This window comes from Dryobates pubescens, chromosome 22 (assembly GCF_014839835.1).
Source record: "Dryobates pubescens isolate bDryPub1 chromosome 22, bDryPub1.pri, whole genome shotgun sequence".
Taxonomy (NCBI): Eukaryota; Metazoa; Chordata; class Aves; order Piciformes; family Picidae; genus Dryobates; species Dryobates pubescens.
Window position 1 is genome coordinate 17,592,517 of NC_071633.1, and position 20,418 is coordinate 17,612,934.

Below are 20,418 nucleotides of genomic sequence, written 5' to 3' on the forward strand. Positions count from 1 at the left end.
GACAGCTGTGAACAGAGGAATGGCAGAGTACCTCAAGATTGTGTTACAAGTACTCATACAGGAGAAAGTGAGAGAGAACCCTCAGCGTGGGTGCATGTGCAATGCACAGGAACTGACCACTCACACAGTTAGGCAAAGATGAGGAGGTTTTTCTAGTCCTAAAGCAAGTTCCTCACCACTTCAGTCAATGGCAAGACCTTACTTGATTTGAAGAACAGGAATTTAGGCCCTGAAAATGCTGTGTGTGCACAGGAGAGCCAAGCATGGGGTAAGATGAAGGGCTGGGTCCAGAAGAGGACCATGCAAATGATGCTTGGGGTCTGGAACACCTCTGCTACAAGGACAGGCTGAGAGTGCTGGGGTTCAGCCTGAAGAAGAGAAGGCTCCAGGGAGACCTAACAGCAGCCTTCCAGTACCTGAAGGGGGATACAAGAAGACTGCAGAAGGACTACTTGCAAAGGCTGCAGTGACAGGACAAGGAGCAGTGGTCTGAAATTAGAGCAGAGCAGATTTAGACTGAATGTTAGCAACAAGTTCTGTATCATGAGGGTGGTGGAACACTGAAACAGGGAGGCAGTTGAGGCCCCATCCCTGGAGATCTTCAAGGTGAGGCTCAACAAGGCTCTGAGCAAGCTGCTGTAGTGGAGGATGCCCCTGCTGACTGCAGGGAGTTGGACTGCATGACCTTTGAAGGTCCCTTCTAACCCTATGATTCTAAACTCTTAGAACTCTGTGAAAGCAAACTGCTAACCTCTTCAGCAGTTTAGACTGGAAGAAGTAAATTGTTCTCCTTGGCCAGCATGTGTTCAAATCAGTGGTTGGCAGAGTTAGGTTCTTTGGGAAGGGGACAGTTTTTTATGGTTTGGAGAAGGACACAAAGCAAACTGCACTTAAAACAGTGGAAATGATACTCCACTCTTGTGTTTCACCACACTGTTTGAATTCAAGATCAGATTTGTTTCTCTTTTCTATAGACTGTTCTTCCTCACAAGCTGTTTGCCCTGCTAGGTGTTTTTGTGTGTGATTTGATTATTTGCTGTAACTGGAAGGAACTAGATAGCATGGAAAACCTAAGTACAAAACCACATCCATGTGTATACTGCAAAGGCATTGATAACAATTCTCACTCAAGGAGCCTGAGACTTGGTGATGTGTTTAAATTTAGTAACAAATGTTTGGAGCATCCAAGTATAACCCCTGGATCCACTGTTCCTTTGGAATTCCTCTTGGATAATAGCGTGCAAGCTGCATCGCTGCTCAGCATCCCCTGCTTTGATTGGATTATCTCCAGTTGCTTTGCCTTTTTCCTTTCTCTGCTGCCACTAGAAAGCAGCCATTTGTGTTTCTTGCCTCTGATGTGCTTGTTCATTTGAAGTGGGTATAGTGAAAAGTATGCCCCACACTTGTGTCAACACAAGAGCTCTGTGTAGGCTACTGGCACTTTTTAACCAGTCTTTGAAGTCAATATAAAATGCTACAAACCTGGGGTTTATCACATATTGCACACACACTAACAGTCTTGGCTGCTTCATCAGGCATGCATGTCACCTTGCTGGAGGAAACTGGGCTTCTTTAATGGTTGGTCAATGAAAAGAAATTGCTGGGAGTTAGATGCTAAGTCTGTCTCATGCCATTTTCCTGACAATTATCAATGCATTAATCAACCTTTGGGTTGGAAGGGACCTCCAAAGGTCATCTATTCCAGTCCCCCTGCAGTCAGCAAGAACATCCTCCACTAGAGCAGGTTGCCCAGAGCCTCATCAACCTTGAGGCCCTATCCCTGGATATATTCAACTACCTCCCTGGGCAACCTGTTGCAGTGTTCCACCACCCTCATGGTGCAGAACTGGTTTCTAACATCCAATCTAAATCCACTCTGCTCTCATTTCAAACCATTGCCCTTCATCCTATCACTACAGGCTTTTGGAAACAGTTCCTCTGCAGACTTCTTAAGTCCCTGAAAGCATTAAGATTTTCAGCTTGATCCCTAACATATGAAGTTATAAAACAGCTGGCACAACTGCTGTCTTCTCAGGACTCTCCAAAAATGCTTTGGGTTGAACATATGACAGGTGTCCAGATATGATTTACAGTTAGTTTTCTGGGCTTTCTAACATCATGTCTTAGTCAACAAGCAACATATTAGAGAAGAGAAACAACAGAGAGATAAAGAAGCTAAACAAATTCATAGTCTAGGAGCAAAGTTCTTTATGGCCAATGAGCTAGAGAACAGCTCAGAAGGAGATTAAATGTGAGTATCAGGTTCTGTGTCAACCAGCAGGACCAGAGGACTATGTGAGAGGCCAGGAAGGGTATCCCACACAGAGTATCCACAGAACTATACTGAAATATTTCTGGTTGAATAAGCAAGCCTCCACTTAGTTGTTGCATGGTTTTGAAAAGTCCTATAAAACTTGATCTACCCTCCCTCCACTCCCACAAACACTAAACCCATTACTGCTTAATCAACAGCAGCCATTAACCATCTCCTTGCAGTCATTAACCATCTCATGGCACCCACTGCCAAAGCACTGCTGCCAACTCTTATGTATCTTAGTCAAATCCAGGGCAGTTATGATCAATAGAGTTTGCTCATCTCAATTCCTTCAGCCTCCCCCTAATTAGGTCTCTGCATTTACAGTTGTTTATTGTTGCTGTGGCTGTCAAAAAGCTAATGCACCCCACTAGAAAAGTGAACTCATTTATCCTCATCAAAACAGAACTATTAAATCAAGCTAGCATCATTACAGCTGGATCTCAAGTGTTTGTAAATCCTCCCTGTTACTGAGTCTATAAACATTCAAACCACATAAATGCTTCAGCTGAGTAATGGGCAAAGAACAAAGATGCAAACTCTCAACTGCAACAGGAATTTCTTTTCCTTTATTTTTGAGAGTCCATCTACATTTTCCTAATAAAACAAAGGGATTTACTTCACCCATAACAGCACAAGAAGTGTGAAAGATGGTACCTGAGCCAAAGACATGCCTCTTGCTCAGATTATCTCGCAAAATCTTTCCACTCTTTGGAAGATTTTTCCCCTGTGAATTGTTTTTCTTCTTATTCTTACTGCCTGTCAAACAGACTAACTGGCTATTTCCCAATCCACAGCAATGGAGAATTTCAGACACTCCTCCCTTCCTGCCACTCTGATCTAGACTTGGTTAAGAAACTCACTGAGTTTCCCTTCCATTTATCATCATCCTCCTCACACAAAACCCGTAACCAAATCAAACCACTCACAAAAGAGCAGCTCTGAACAAGTCATAGAATCAAAGAGGTTGGAAAAGACCTCAGAGCTCATCAAGTCCAACCTATTACCTAATACCTAACACCTCCTGACAACTAAACCATGGCTCCATGGGTAGTGCTTCTTACTGGGGAAGGACAGAAGGTTTCCTCCCCAGGGCAAGCTACCCAGAGCAGAGACTGCAGCTCGTGTACAAATTCAGTTCATGGTTTCCATACCAGGCAGGAAGGTCAACTAGCCACAGCAGACTACACCCATCAATTTTCCTCTGGAGGGGCAAATCCTTTTACTTGCTGCAGATACCACGAGAGGTACTCAACAAGCAGAGGGAGCTGCAGTGGGATGTGGGAACACCAATGGCAATCACAACTGAATATTGATGTGGGGAGATTGCATTTGCACAGCTATTTTCTTTTGAAACTGAACTACTAATGCCAAACACCTGTGCCTTATAGGGCCCAGATTATCTGATACCTGATATTGTTATCTGATACCTGAAAAACTAATCTGGTAATAACTTGTAAAATATATTCCTGCAGCTTCCTAACAGGTAAATATCTCTATGATATGCCTTATGAACTATGTTAAATATTTAGCCTGGAATGCCAGATAACAACTCTCAGATCTTTTCCCAGGACACTATGGGATTGGACTGGTAGCTGGTTTTTCATTTTGCTGTAAGTAATAAGCTGAAAACAGAGCTCAGTGGTGTCAAAATGCTATCAGGGAAAAAAATCAGTACAGCTACAAATACAGAAGGCAGAGTGTTGTGAAGCATGGTTCTGAGATGCCTGAACTGGTGCTGCAGTATGCTTTACAGATGCACATCTGAAGATGCTGAAGCAGGTCTGGATGCTATGCAGACCCAGCATGACACCACCACAGCTGTCACATCACTACGTTTCCCAGGGTGTCAGTCACTTCTATTGCTAGGCCAATTCCTACTCACTTACATTAGTAGGTCAAGAGAACAAGTGGGAACTTTCAATTAGACATAATGAAATGAGCAATGCTAGGCACCCAGAAGATGTGTGGGAAAGAAAGGAAGAGAAGAAACACGTGGAGCTGCCTTCAAACCCAGCTCACCAGAAGTCCAGCCTTCCTAATGGCCCTAATCTAATAGAAACAGAGCTCAGATTCATGGGTTCCAACATTTTTCACAGAGGAACTCTGCCCACACTCTTCAGCCTCTCCACAGGGCCTCACCTGTCCTCCCCAGGTGGCATAAAATCAGTATACACCCACTAAACTTTGCTATAAAGGTTCAGCAATGTCCTGAAGCAGGCACCTCGTAATTAGCCAAACGGGGGTTAATTACTGTCACGCACCATTGCCTATCACGCATTCATGCCCCCCTTTGTTTCATTTTATTTTCATGATAATAAGGTGCAAGGACAGATGTTGTCGGTGCCAGAAGTGGCACTAATCCTGGGCTGCTTCCACGACCATCCCTGGTATGCATGGCTATCTCCAGGCCCTACCGAGCTGCGCGCTGCTGTGCCTTGTATCAGCTCTTTCTTTGCACCCCCGAACTTTGCAACGCTCATTAACGTGATGTATCATTTTACAAATGAAAATGCTAAGGACAAAGCCGAAGATGTGCCTTGCTGGCTGCGGGCACAGGGTAATTAACAAGCACGGGATCTGTATGCAAATCACGTCACCGAAAATAGTGACTATTAGCATAACAAGTGCTTATTATTTATTGAGATGCAACTCAGAGCAGGCATCCTGCTGGGGTCTAACATCCTTCCCTTAAACAGCACCGTCTTTTCTTTCTTCCTTTACACATTCTTCTCCCTTCTGGATGATTACCAGTACAGAAAACAGGGAGGCTCCCTTCTGTGCCTTTGTTTAAATGGGGAAATCTCATGTGTTTAATTGCCCTCAAGCATCTGATCCAGTTCAAAGCTCAGCGCAGCCTCTCCTCTGGTACTACATTCCCCTCCCACCCTCATCATCATGAACGGCAGGCTCTTTAAATAAGCAGTTAATATATGCAGCTTCACCTATACTATCTCTAATTCTTAACTGATAACGAGTTAAAAGCAGTTAGGCTTTTAACTTCTTTAAGGGATAAAATAGGAATAAAGTGGGAGAAAACAAAAGCTCAACTGTGCAGAGGCACAACCCTTTTTCATGTCATGCCACTCTTTTCCTACCCTACCTCAGATGAATTTGACCTTTTAATCGTTCCACCCAGGCAAATCAAGACTTCTTTTTTTCCCCCCTTTGGTAGGTCTGAGCACAGCTTTCTTGCTGGATCAGCTCTGTCAGCCCTGTGAGAGGTCTGTCACTGATGCTTGCATTGTTTCCTTGCTCCACTCCCTACCCTGCAGAAGTCCTGAGGTCCCTGGGTCTCTGCAGGACTCTCTAACCTTTTCTAGCATTTCCCTAAGAGCCAAAACTTGCAAAACTCTTCCTTACCCAATAATTCCTTCCCCCAGCCCCAGCCCTGCTGGGTTTTAGGCCACATATTTGTTCTCTCTGAGGCTACACCCTGGGCTTCAGAGATGGCTGTGTTACAGTAATGAAGTAATTAGCAGGGGGAATGATTTCAATTATTTATCCTTCCACCAAAAGGAGCTGTTTGGGCTGAAGTTTTCCAAGCTCCACGCCAACCTGAGGATGGACTTTGGTCTCAGTTAAAAACAGCACAACAATGCCTGAGCATTGTCAGGAACCAGACATGATTTTACCACGAAGTTCTCTTGATCACCCCTGAGAAACTTTGTCTTGCAATGCAATTTTGGATTTGGTTCTGAAGCCCCAAACTCTTCTCCTCTCTTTTACACCAGTGCAAGAATGAAATCACTTTAAACTAGCCTCTCACCTCTGTCCTATTTCAAGCATGGTCAGATTGTGGCTATCTTGTTAAGGCTGAGCTGTGAAGTGGTGTCTCACTTAGCTATCACAGACTTAACATAAACTGCTACTGAGAAAGACAGCTCTGTTTCAGTGAATTCTTCTACAGTTAAGGAGTGGTCTTTGGATATCTTTGCTTAGAGATTTTAATGAAGTGAACAGAACAAGAGATGATAGGATGAAAGGATAAAAATCACTAGATGTTTGCCTCCCCCAGAAGAAAGGAACCCCACAGATGACTAGTTAAGATTAGTGCAAACATTCATATTTCGCATCAGAACAGGCACACCTAACAAAATACACAGAGATGCATCTGGAAAACCCCTCTGGTTATTCATGCTGCTTTCCCTCTAATGTGTGATTGTGCTTTGGTTCATACAGATTTCGAGAGAGACAAAGAATGGTTCCCAGAGACTAGTTTAACAAGGCAGTAAATGCCAGAGAGGTTTTCCTAACAATCTCTCTCTGTTTTCCTTGTCTCCCTAGAATCCATTCTACTTCAGTTACAGCTAGAACTCACTCTTCTTCCTGAAAATGTCCAAAGAAAGTTTTGTTCTCCTCCCATGACCTCACCCAGCTTTGCTCAGCCAAGTCACAAGTTACCTTTGGCTGTCTTTTTTTATTCTTTCTAAAATAATCCCTTGTTCCTAAATGATTTGCTAACATATATATGGCCATAATCAGGGGCCTGGAGCACCTGGGCTACGAGGACCGGCTGAGGGAGCTGGGGTTGTTCAGGCTAGAGGAGAGAAGGCTCCAGGGGACCTAACAGCAGCCTGCCAGTACCTGAAGGGGGCTACAAGAAGGCTGCAGAGGGACTGCTTGCAAAGGCCTGCAGTGACAGGGTGAGGGGCAGTGGTTTGAAACAAGAGGAGAGGAGATTTAGGTTGGATGTTAGGAACAAGTTCTGCACCATGAGAGTGGTGGAACACTGGAGCAGGTTGCCCTGGGAGGTAGTTGAGGCCCCATCCCTGGAGATACTCGAGGTCAGTCTTGACAAGGCTCTGAGCAACCTGCCCTAGTGGAGGATGTCCCTGCTGACTGCAGTGGGGCTGGACTAGATGACCTTTGGAGGTCCCCTCCAACCCAAATCATTCTATCATGATAAACTTCAGCACATCACCACACACTGCAAGCTCTCTCATTCCAACAGTATTAATATCTAAAACTAAAATCAGAGACTGATGTCCCTAAATAAGAATATACCCAGAGTAGGGAAAGACTTTAACATTCAAACACATTTCATGGACAAAGTTGGGTTTTATTGAGGACTGAGTTAGACATGATGTGAAAGCCCACCACTGGAAGCACACTGCAGTGCTTGGAATGAGGTAAACGGCTGCAAGAGAGAGGATGATGCATAGAGGGCATGATGGAAGAAAGGTAAAATAACTGGGTCAAGTATGACTGGAGTTGTGGTGGTGGAAAGAGGGGAAAAACACATGGTATGACTCACAGGAAAGAATGAGTACTTTATCAGTCACATGTTCAGCTCATTAGAGCTAATGTAAGGTCATCCTATATAAACAGAGTCACAGAATGCATTGGGTTGGAAGGGACCTTCATGGTGAGAGACAGAAGCAGAATGTCACTGAACTCAAAAATTGGTCAGAAGCTATTGAAGAAAGGGACCCAAGCTCTAAGCCACAGCATGGGGAGCACCTCTGATTCTACCCTCTGGCTGCTGGTGTTGAAGACCAAATCACCACCACCACATCTTGACCAAAAGGAACAGCCAGCACCTTCACCTTGACAATGGCTTAGTGATTATCATTAGAAGCCAACAAAGAACATCAGCAGAAATTTGAGCTCAGAACTTACATCCTGCCTTCAGCTCACAATCAAAATCCTCCAACTTCAGACAACTTTACTCTTTCTTTTGCATGGCCATGTAAGAGATCAGACATTTATGGATGTAGCTTTCTTGCTACCACCTGATCCATCTCAGGAGTCCTTTGCTTCAGAAATGCTCTCAAAGCACAAATGGATAAATTCTCTGTCTAGGAGTAGAGAATACACAGAGTCCCAAAATGTGGACTAAGGAGAATCCAAGGCTTTCTTGGATTAACATAACCTCTGTGAACTTCAGCTGGCACAGGACACACATTTCTTTTCCCATAGGCTCATGTTGGTGATTCTTCCTTCTCCTTTTCCCTCTCCTCTTTTTCCACAGAGATCTCCAGAGTGATTTCCTGATCATCTTCTGTTCATCCCTTGATATACAGATTGATTTCCTGATCATATTCTGTTCATCCCTCCTGCATTCATCCCAGTTCCAGTTTTGCCAAAGCAATATCATGTTTCAGTCACCTCTGCAGATAAAAACCTTTTTGTTTTTGCATAAAAATGCAAATGAAACCTAAAGCCATGAATGTGCCTACCAGATAGTACCAAAACCCAACAACAGCTTCAAAGAGATGTTGAAAGCATTAAGTCTTGTTACAAAGAGTATTTAGAGCTGCAAGTTTCATACCCAGAATAAATCAATCTTGACAATGAACATGAAAGAGGGAATAAAAGCTTTTTGAACACTCAAGGTGGTTTGCTCATTTCCCCCCAAACCAAAGCAAATGGATTAGATGATATGCATGAAAATTAACTGAAGCTAACAACAAAATCTGAGAAGATAAACTTTAAAGCTGAAATTAGATTGAAAAGATAAAAATATTACTTGGGGCTGCTGAGAGCACATGGTAACTCCACAGGGGCTGCTGAGCTGAGCCTTTGTCCACCAAGAAACAACAACAATAAAAAAATACCTCAATACAGTTAAAAAGAGCTGACCTCAGCACCTGGACTTTGCTCAGGCACTAATCAGACTTCCAATGTTTAGCAGTGATCCTCTGGCTACTTATTGACCACATTTACCTGGACACACACAAACACAGCCTCTGGCGGTGTGACACTTTGTCAGGCTCCCTCTTCTAACTCTGCTCACAGGTTTCACACTCTTCCAATGGCACTTACATCAAATTAATTAGTCTCAATGTGCAGCAAGCAGTGCTAATAAAAATTAGATGTTTTATTTTTAGTGAGACTCCAAAAAACCAACCCCAACTTTTACTAATAAAACCAAATTACACACAGCCTCCTAATACTGCTGCAGCAGCAGAGTGCAGCTCCAAGTGTTTCCACTGTAGAGTCTGCAATTACTTATCCAGGCCAAATGTATATTTAACTGTATATACTTAAGCAACATAAGACTATCACGTGGAAGCCTTAATGCCTGTTTATATAACAGCTGAGTGTTTTTAACCCCATGGAGCTGTCTCAACACTGGGTTGTTTCGGCCTCAGGATGTTGGGGCTCAACTCAGAATGATCAGCAGCAAAATGACTTCTTGCTCTGTGGAGTCTCAACTGCACTGGGAATCCTATCAGCTGTCATAAAAAGGTCATAAAGTCACCTTATCATACTGCTGGAAACCCCCTGTGCCATCAGGAAGCTGGGGAACAGAGAAGAGCAGAATAAGACCCTCCATGTAGAATAGCTTGTCGGCCATCAAGGAAGTTCTCAGCATACCAGCCTGATATAAACATGGAAGCTCCAAAAGTCTCAGGGCAGCAAAAATATAGTTAGATGCAATGCAATACTAATAGAACATGAGATTAATCACAAGAGACTGCACCACTGTGGAACAGGAGCAAAAAATCCTAAGGAAAAACTCCTAATGAAATGGACAATCATGGACAACTCTGAACCCCAGCAAAGAAAGGCAGGCAAACAAAGACCAAAGGGCTACACTTCAGGGGGTGGGGTAATAACACATTTAGTAACCCAGGAAGGCTGGAGAGGGACTTTTCTGAAGGGTGTCTAGCAATAGAACAAGGGGAAATGGTCTGAAGCTGAGTAGGTTTAGACTGGAAGAAGCTCCTCAGTACAGACTCTGGAGCAGGTTGCCCAGGGAGGCTGTGGATGCCTCCTCCATGGGAGTGTTCAAGGCCAGCTTGGATGAGGCCTTGAGCAGCTAAGTCTAGCTGAGAGGCATGGTGGGGAGGTTGGAGTAGATGCTCACTGAGGTCCATTCCAACCTAAGCCATTCTATGACTTTGTGAAATCATCTACCTTGAAGTTTGCTTTACAGCCACAAGGAGCATCCATGTTCATCAAACAGCCCCAAACTGGGATTCTGCTGTTGGGAGTCTGACAGCTGCCTGCTATTAGTTTTTTTTTCTCTTCAATCTCCAAATCCCAAACTCAGAGGTTAGTGGTGTAGGTCAGTTGTGAGACTGTGTTGACTCTCTTGCCATTCCACGTGGAAAACCAAATAACAAAGTCTGCTGGGTGTCAGCAAGCATGTCACATTCTTCAGTTTGTCATGCAAAGCACAAAGACCCCGATTCAGCTCCAGATGATCTTTGTATCTGCAATCTTGTTTACCCTGGGAATACAAGCTTCATTTCCCACAGGCCTAAACTGTCTTAAAAGCCACTTCATACAACAGAAAAGTCAGTGGTAATCTCTGGCAATGGAACCAGAAACACTGAGGGTATCAGAAGAGCCTCCAGATCAGCAGTTAGATCAGCTTTGCCCTTACACACATAAAGCAGGGGTGTGTGCAAGGAAACATCACTTCAGCAAAGTCGAGCTCCAGTGGTGCAGGATCATGACTTTGCCATCCCCAAGTGCAAATTATTCAGCTGCTTAAATTAGACAGTTTTTTCCTGTTTCCTTTCTGGGAAAGGAAAGGTTGCTACACCTGTGCACATGTCACTGTGCAGCCTTCTAGGGGAAATGACAGACTGCCCACAGTGGAATATGTGGGCAAAAAGTAAGTCCTAACTTAACCACAATGAGTTGCTCCCTTGAGGGCACCTGCCACTTCCACTGGCTTTGTAATGAACCTCAGCTCCTGGCTTAAGTATTTTGATTAGATGCTAGAGTGAAGGTGAAAATGGTATCCTGGGGTGGATTAGAAGAGCTGTGGTGAGTAGGTCCAGAGAGGTTCTTCTCCTCCTCTACTCTGCCCTGGTGAAGCCACATCTGGAATACTGTGTCCAGTTCTGGGCTCCGCAGTTCAAGAAGTACCTCAAGGAACTGCGTGAAGGAGGGGTGCCTTCATTCCTGGTGATGAAGATGTGCAGGGCAGCGTTGGGAGGATGGAGCCAGGCTCTGCTCAGGGATGTCTAATGATTGGACAAGGGGCAATGGGGGCAAGCTGGAGCAGAGGAGGTGCCACAGGAACAGAAGGGTAAAACATCTTTGCTGCTGTGAGGGTGCCAGAGCCCTGGAGCAGGCTGCCCAGAGAGGTTGTGGACTCTCCTTCTCTGGAGACATTTAAGATCCTCCTGGATGCATTCCTGTGTGACCTGCCCTGGGTGATCCTGCTCTGGCAGGGGAGTTGGACTCAATGATCTTTTGAGGTCCTTTCCAACCCCTAACATTCTGTGATTCTGTGATCTTTAGCCCACTGAAATGGAAGTGCCAGAAGATATTGCTTCCCTTGACTAACCTTCCCTTGGTTTGAAAGCAGAACATCTTTGTTCCCTTTTGGCACTGCTGATTTCAGCCCTTGGGTACAGCGACTATACTTTTGCTTTCAACTACTGTTTGTTGCTTAACTTTGCAAGCACTTTATGTAACCCCAAACCACTTTGGCTTACAGCTTGTAAGAAGATTCCTTAGGAAATAAAAGTATATGGTATTGTGATTCTAATCAGTAGATGCCAAGACCATAAACTTCAAAGAATCTTTGCAATGTGAATTTCCCTGTTCCTCTGAGTCTGTTCTCAAGATAAACATGGACTCTTTCAAAGACAGAGAGATAGGCATCTACAGGTAGCGAGGTACAACCTGCAGACTCAGAAGCAGCAGTATTTTTCCTAATTTTGTGATAAAATCCAAACAGATGGACAAGCAGAGTAGAAGACCTGTTAGGCATGGGCAACCTCACCAGTCCTGTGACTTTCCTGTTCAGCAGCTGTGCCTGGACATGCATTTACAACCTGCAGGGACTCTCAGACAGATACTGTGAGCAGCCAGTGCTCAGGTGATGGCATTTCTTGAGCTATATTCATAGAATCACAGAATGTTAGGATTTGGAAGGCACCTCCAGAGATCACTGAGTCCAACCCCCCCTGCAAAGGAGGATCACCTAGGGCAGGCCACACAGGAACACTCCCAGGAGGGTTTTGAAGATCCCTAGGGAAGGAGACTCCACAAGCTCCCTGAGCAGCCTGCTCCAGGGCTGCAGCACCTTCACAGGAGGGTTTTCATTTTTTTAATTCTTAAATAACTTGGAGGCTGTAAATTATTTTCTGGGAAAAGATGGTTGTTTAGTGGAGGGCACAGGGCTGTCCTCCCACTGTCCCAGCAAAGAAAAAGGTAGGAAAGGTCGAATTTATAAATAGTTTCAACTGCTAACCACTGAACGCAAGTACAGTTGCCAAGGCTCTCTGGAAGCGAAGGAGCTGTGAAGTGATGGCATGAAATCTTGCAACAGCTTTACAAGTGGTAACAACTTGGCAGCAGCTTTCCTAGCTGAGATCTCCTGAGGTCTGTAGACGACTTCCACGGATATAGTTACTCCTTCTCCTGACAGAAAGGACATCCTCCACAAACTTACTCACATAAAATACCAGATGAATCTCCCTGCAAGTTCATTTACTGTGAAACTCCACAAACACTTATGTCAACACTCCTGAGGGAGCACTGCAGGAGCAGGAGATGCTGTGGGGGAAGGAGATGATGGGAATTCCACCGCCATTACCGTGCCAGAAGAGCTATTTCAATGTGTTTTTACAACAGTTGGGTCCATCTGAAGTTTAAGACATAACCCAGCCATGTTTCAAGACAAAGACTCTGCAGTCTAATGTCTGTATGTGTCTGTTCCAGACATATTTTATCTGCTTTTCCCCTTTTCTTATGCATCACCCTACCACTGCTAGAGCAGCAGAACTACAGTGAAGGGTAGTAGCAATGCTAACAGAATTGTCTGTGAGTGGAGGATTTAACTCCTCAGCTGCAAAGCCAGGCACTGCAGACACCTTCATGTCAGCTGCCTTGTCCCAGTTAAGAAGAAGAATGGAGAATATATGCTCAGGACCTTTCAGCTGGTTTATCCTACTATAAAGCTACATAAAGAATACTTTAACAATAATATCTGGGGTTTTGTGTTCCCCCCCCCCATCCCCCTTTTGTTTTTTCTTCCTCCCCCCGCCCCCATCTTATTTTCCCTTTCCCTTTTCCCCCCCTTCCCTCTTTTTCTTCCATTGTAGCATTTTTCCATTGCCTACAATAAAGTAGCACCTAAAAAGAAGAACATCTGATGCAGCTTCTTCTGCAGCACCCAGGAGCACCACGTCTGTGATCCTGTTTGCAGTGGAATTTGCCTCCTTGCAGAGGCAGTGACATCTTCCCCAGTCTCAGCTTTTCAGCACGGGGCCAAGATTGCCCCCAACGTGACGACTCGTCTCAACTTGATTTTCAGCTCTTCTAAAGTGTGATCCAAGTTCCCATGGTTATGAAGGCAGTCCAACAATCTCCCTCCAGCACTGAGCACTAAGCCATCTTTATAGTACTCTCATCACTGTAGCAAGACTCAAGAAATGAAGTTGCAGTCAGTGAATTTAAACGTCCTCATCAAAGGGCTGCACTCCACTCAGGAGAGCAAAGTGTTGCCTATTACCTGAGCCAAGAATCACAGAACCTTCATTTGTTTCTGTAAAGTGCAAAACAAGACTCTTCAATTATTTTTGAAAGCCACCATCTTTACCATTTGGAGAAACTAATATTAATCATAGCATCTGAAAAAAAACACCCTCTGTACTCAGTAATTAATCATATCTGTGCTCTGCACAGAGTGTCCTTGGGCTCTCTGCTTTGCTTCTGCTCCACTTCAATTCTTCTTTCCTGTCCATCTCCTGTCTTGGTTCCACAGCCTCCCCTGGGACTGGCAGCTCCAGTCAAAAGTCTTGCTAAGAATTAAACTGAATATGGCCTTGTTTTTAACTGAGAGTGTGGCAAGTTTTAGGCTGGAGGTGAAGAGAAAGTTCTTCACAGAGAGAGTTGTAAGCCATGGGAATGTGCTGCCCAGGGAGGTGGTGGAGTCACCATCCCTGGAGGTGTTCGAGAGGGGACTAGACGTGGCACTTGGTGCCATGGTTTAGTAGTCATGAGGTCTTGACAGGTTGGACTTGATGATCTTTGAGGTCTCTTCCAACCTTATTGATTCTACGAAGTGTCACTGTAGTCAGCATAGATCTGAACCATGCTAGAGGAACACTCTTGAGCAGTGTGCTCAGCACCTGAGATGTGTTGTACCCACAGTCCACTGCAAGGACCATGGCAATGTAATCTGCTAGCTGATGAGACAGGTCAGTGTCTGGGAAGAGGGGCAATGGTTTGAAATTAGAGAAGAGGAGAATCAGATTGTCTGTTAGGAACAAGTTCTGCACCATGAGGGTAGTGGAACACTGCAACAGGTTGCCCAGGGAGGTAGCTGAGGCCTCATCCCTGGAGATATTCAAGGTGAGGCTCAATAAGGCTCTGAGCAACCTTTTATAGTAGCAGATGTCCCTGCTGATAGCAGGGGGGTTGGACTAGATGAACTTTGTTGGTCCCTTCCAACCCAAACCATTCTATGATTCTAAGACATTTTTTATGCCTTACACCCTAATGCAAAGACATTGTAATTAATGCAAGCTCAAATGAAGCTGCAAAAGTGAAACAATCCAAGTGAATCCTGCTCAGAGGTCATTATTTAAGCACTCCACCCCTGAGGATTATTTTAAAAGTCACATTTCCCTAATATCAGCACTGAAGTTACTCTTGAGAAGCTCCCATTCGTGTAGTCCCCTGCCCTATTTACAAGGATATGACAAATCAGCACTGGTCTGAATTATCTTCTCTAAATAATAGCTTGTACAAGTACAGAAAGATTTACCCAAACCTCCCTCTCAAATTTCTTCCCTCCTGCCTATATGGATTCATAAATCCAAGTTACATAGGAGAAAGTAAGGGCAGAATTTACTCCCAGATCAAGCAGCTGTGCCTGACAATGGGGAATCAACTTAACCAGATGGTAGACACCAAGTCCATGCATACAGAAGGCAAAACCAGAGGTAGCTTATTTGCAGCCTTTGAAAAGAAGAAATAAATCACAAACTAAATTAAAAAAAGAGAATTTTAAATGCCCTTTTCTCTTTCCTCCCCCCACCATTAAAAATCCTTTTGTTCTGTGCAAACACAAATTGTCTTGAAGTGAATAAATAAGCTCAGCTGTGTTGTGCAGCAATTCCATTAACCTTGCAATCAAGCATTAAATTAAATTGCCTTGTTTGGATTTCCCTGCTGCAGGGGGAAATGCACCTTCTAAGGTCTGTGCTTCATGTTACCAGCACCAACAAATAAAAGCTTCTCAGCTGAACTTGTACAAGTAATATCACAAGAAACTAAGCAGCTAAGGACACTGCAAAAATGCCTCTGATAGAAAATACCAAGTTAACCTTATACTCAGAGGTTCACAGCCTTTCACACTCGTTCTCCCATGCATCCCATTAGCATCTGCTTTGAATGAGTTGAGTGTAATCTTCATTAGAGGGCTGGAGCACCTCTCCTATGAGGACAGACTGAAGGAGTTGGGGTTGTCCAGTCTGGAGAAGAGAAGGCTCCAAGGAGACCTAATTGTGGCCTTCCAGTATCTGAAGGGGGCTCCAAGAAAGCTGGGGAGGGACTTTTGAGGGTGTCAGGGAGGGATAGGACTGGGGGGGATGGAACAAAACTAGAAATGGGTAGATTGAGATTGGATGTCAGGAAGAAGTTGTTCCCCAGGAGGGTGATGAGAGACTGGCACAGATTTCCCAGGGAGGTGGTGGAAGCCTCATCCCTGGAGGTTTTTGCAGCCAGGCTGGATGTGGCTCTGGGCAACCTGCTGTAGTGTGAGGTGTCCCTGCCCGAGGCAGGGGATTTGGAACTAGATGATCCTTGAGGTCCCTTCCAACCCTAACAACTCTATGATTCTATGTGTTTGCCAGGGGGGGAGGACACACCAGCAAAGCCACCCAGCACTCCTGCCTGCTGCCTCCATTCACAGAATGATGCAAGCAATCCATTACTGCACTGCTTCGTCCAACTCCTTTTCCTTATGGCAATTTTCACCCTGGAAAACTGCTGCTCAAACCAAGATGAATTTTTGTTTAAACTGCACATCATGCTCACCCAGCAACCAAAGAGGAGCTATTTTTAAATCACTGCCCTGCTGTCAGAAAACTCTGATCTCTTGCCTAAGGTGAGTAAGCTTACAATCCAAACAGAAAGACTAAATCAAAACAACACATCATAATGTCACCAGCTCTGGGACCAAGGGTAATTCCTCTGTGATCCTGTGTTGCAGTTAACTCTCCAGCCATACAGAGTCTTTATGGTGTGTACAGCCTGTTCTCTCCACACAAACTGAGCACATGATTTTCAAAGCTGAAACAAGTGACTTAAAGTGGGGGATTGCATTTCAGTGTGCCACAATCCCGCTAAGGGGAGTAGGTTTAAACACACAAATAATCTCTCTTGTTGAACATACCTAATTAGTCCTGATGTGTGGCATCCCCAGGGAAGGAGCTTAGTAAATTAAATATGAGAATAATTTACATGCCAAGAAAAAGTGTTGCAAGCACAGGAAATCCTGGATGGGGGAAGGAACTGGTGATGAGGAATGCCTCACTAGCTCTCCAGAAAGCTGTTACTTAATAATATAATTTGTATTAGACCAAAACTGTATTCCAAGCTTCTGTTCATGTGGCAATGCTCAGAAGCCAGAGCAACAGACAAGGATGCTACTTGATTAGTCTTGGGTTGCATCACCAGGTGGCAATGCTGTCACCCACAGCCAGCCAGGAGCAAGTGCTGCTGGCTGAATTTCAAGCTGCAAGTTTCAGAAAGGGATCTGAGCTCCTGAAAAATCCAGGCATAGCTCACAACTGGCAAGCATATGTTGACTTAGGAACTGAAATGGAGCTGAGATTCTCTGAGAGGTTTTAGCTCTTTTGTTTAGACTTAACCATCCTGGTCTTTACCAGTATCAGGAGAAGACCAAAGGAGATTTACCACAGCTTTCTTTGAAAACAAGGCTTGATTCTCCATCACCTGTGTTTCCTTAGCCATCCATCTGTCACTAAGAAGAAAGCATCAGCCATATCAACCTCAGGCAGCTGCATTATGGCCCAGGAAAGACTTATCAATAACAAAACAAAAAGTAAAAACCCTTTAGTACAGAAATTTGTTCAAACCTGTAACACATAATCCATGTTTTGTACTTAGGGGCCCCTCACAGAGGAGAAAGGATACACTTCACTTACTACATCAACAGTAACACTCGTCAGGCTCTGGGTTTGGAAGGGAAAGTAACAGCTTTAGACTGATGCCATTAAAAGCAAAAGTATTTAACCCATTTGGCTCAACTCTAATAGAACATAGGTCTCATTACTGACTATCTCCCTGGCTTCCTTGGTGATCACACTCCCACAAAATAGACTTTTAGTCCCCTAATTCTTGATCTCTGGCCTTGAGTGTTAACACTGAATCCCTGGACTTGGAAGAATCAGTGGAAAGAGATGATAATCAGGTCTTTTCCATTACAAACAGTAATAAATAGAAGTTGTACATTTTCTTGTGTTGCATCTTGCCCACAAAAACCCAGATGAGATTTCAGCAAAGCCAAGAGAAGACAAGGTCAGCATTTATCAACACCTCTGTGAACACAAAACAACCCACAGAAGCTTTAGATCCAATGTGCTCAGGTAGCTGCATTCCCCAAGCTATTTAGTCTTAGAGATGCAATATGCATCAGATACAGCAGGAAACAAATGTGCTATTACAGGTGAGCATTTGCTGATTGAGACCTTACCTGTCAGCATCTCCAAGTCCCAGGGAGGTGTTCCGCTGCATGGTCTCCCTCACGGCAGCCATGCCGTCCGGCAGCCGCGTCAGCCTCCGAGTGTAGAGACCCAGACCGCCGTCTGTCATGTACCTTTCAAACAGCACAACAACAAAACAACACAGCTTTTAGACCTCCTTGAAGGTTCTGCATGCTCTTAGCTGCATATTGCAACTTCCTCACTTGCAAATCAAGAGCATCACTTGGAAGAGGAAGCAAGGAAAACTTCATTCTTGATTGGATCAGAGAGAGCTTTTGCCTCTCGTCATTCTCCATTACATCTTCCACTCACTCTCATCAATAAGAAATTAATTTCAATTTCAAGATGACAAAGGAAGAATATTTAACTGTCATTAAGGTTGCCTAGATGGAAGCAATTTGATATTTGGGATGCCATCATTAATGAACCCTTCCTCTCCCAAAATAACGCATGGCTTATGCCACCCTGAAGTATTTTACGTGGGCTAAACTAACACAGATCACAGGATGTTAGGGGCTGGAAGGGACCTCTGGACACAAGGGAAAGCTCAGTCCTCTTACAAGTTAACTGCACCACTCACACTGAATTCATGCAAGATTGTGTCAGTGATCCACAAACAAAGCAGAGCGGACAAGAATAAAGAGATGCTGTCCATCACCAAGGACAATTCCTCACAGTAATGCAGGTTGTAGCTCTGAGCTACCACCACCAGTTCACCAGCACAGGTGCTCCATGAGCAGTGCTGACAGCCCTCTAAGCACACCCTAAAGACTTTCATAGACCTGAGCCTGAAATACCTCCAACACCTGCAGCAATAAGGTAGCCATCTCTGTCACACCATGGGGCATGTAACATACCTCACTGAGCCAGGAGGATCCTCTTCACCCTCTAGCCGCTCTTAGCAAATCAACAACAGCCCACAGAATAATATCCAGGTGCACAGGACACCTTCCTCTTGCTTAACAAGGCAGAGGGCTTCTCCCTAACTACCAGGCACCCTCACCCGCAGCAAGGACAGAGAGATGCTCCTGGCTGCAGCCAGCAATGCCTCTGCTGGCAAGGTGCTACAGCAGCAGATGTGCTTTGCTTTACCCAAATCACATTTGAGACTACTTTTATAGAATGGGGTGGTAAAGAGTCAAGAAGCCTTCCACAATCTGCTGGTTTGCATTCCGGTTCGATGTATAAATCTGTATGGGGTCTCCCTGGGAACAACCAAGGAGCCTCTCTGGGGACTCCAACAAAGAGGTTGCTAAGCCAGCTAAGGCAGACACGAGAGCAGTCTGTGTTCAGCAAATCTGTGGGGACAGGACTCTCCAACTCATAAACAAAGCCTGTCAAAAGCACGAGGAGCAGTTGCACTGTAACTGGCCTCAGGTCTGGCACTCTAGCTTGTGCTCCACACAGTTAATAAATATTTTATCCTGGAAGAGTGTTGTTTGTTTCTTTTCCTTGAGCTACTGAAATGAAGGGAAAGAGAAAAGTGGAGCTGAAGACCATACTGTTGCACAAGCATGCAAACAGCACTTCACAAAACCATCTCATGTACGTAGGTGCATTTGGTTTGCTGCAGATACTTGTCCGCACACGAAATGCTCCTGTGTGAGCACCCATTGTACACCGACTGGAAAACACGGCTTTTGGCTCTGCTGGCAGATTCCTGGCATCTGACTAGTCCCTTGGTAACATACACCAGCTTCAGCTGAAATAGACTGCTCTCCATACTTACTGTTCAGAAAATGTGAAATGGAACACATCACACTCCCAGAGTTAGCTGTGCTGAAGCCAGCGCAAAGCCTTTTCGCTAGCACCAACAGGCTTCTTCATCCTCTACGCCAGAAGCTCAGCAAAGTGATGCATTAGAACAATTCTGCATCCCAGTGCAGACTAACAGCCAGACTTTCAGTGGTTCAAAGCACTCAAAAAAACCCCCTACAAAAGCCAAAGGCAGCTGGGTGCCTTTGGCATCTTTCACAATGAGATTGGGAGCTTTTCTAAGCACAGACACAGACAATGTCTTTGTACCTCGTCTACCCATCGGACAAGTTTCTTACATGCCACAACAACAGAAGATAGTAGCCTTTTGTATTTTGCAACAGGCTTGTGCAATCACAGATTGAAAGTTTTATGTCTTATTTTTATTGCATGCAACATCCCCTACCCAGGGATGTTTAATTCCAATAAAGATGCCAAAACCCAATGATGCCTCAAGTCCTGCACGTAACGATGAGGTGGGAAGGAGGAGGAGGACAGGTACTAGCTTCTACATTTGGTGGAGAAAAACACATTCATAATAAAAGCACCTTAAAATAATGGGGGGAAAAATAAATAGCTCTACTCCATTGATTAGTATGGAGGATTCACAGATTCATAGAATGGTTTAGGTTGGAGGAGACCTTAAAGATCATCCAGTTCCAACCCCACCTGCCACAGGCAGGGACACCTCCCACTAGA

At 44.6% G+C, this 20,418-nt stretch overlaps 1 protein-coding gene across 9 annotated transcripts in view; it reads right to left on the reverse strand.

Annotated features, from left to right (window-relative positions):
- The window catches only part of NAV2 (neuron navigator 2), a 338,929-nt gene that overhangs the window by 64,638 nt on the left and 253,873 nt on the right, over nucleotides 1–20,418 (reverse strand). For all 9 annotated transcript variants that reach the window (XM_054171581.1, XM_054171576.1, XM_054171575.1 and 6 more), the window contains one exon: nucleotides 17,955–18,077. In XM_054171581.1, the coding sequence (XP_054027556.1) occupies nucleotides 17,955–18,077 (123 nt within the window). The remainder of the gene's footprint in view (nucleotides 1–17,954; nucleotides 18,078–20,418) is intronic.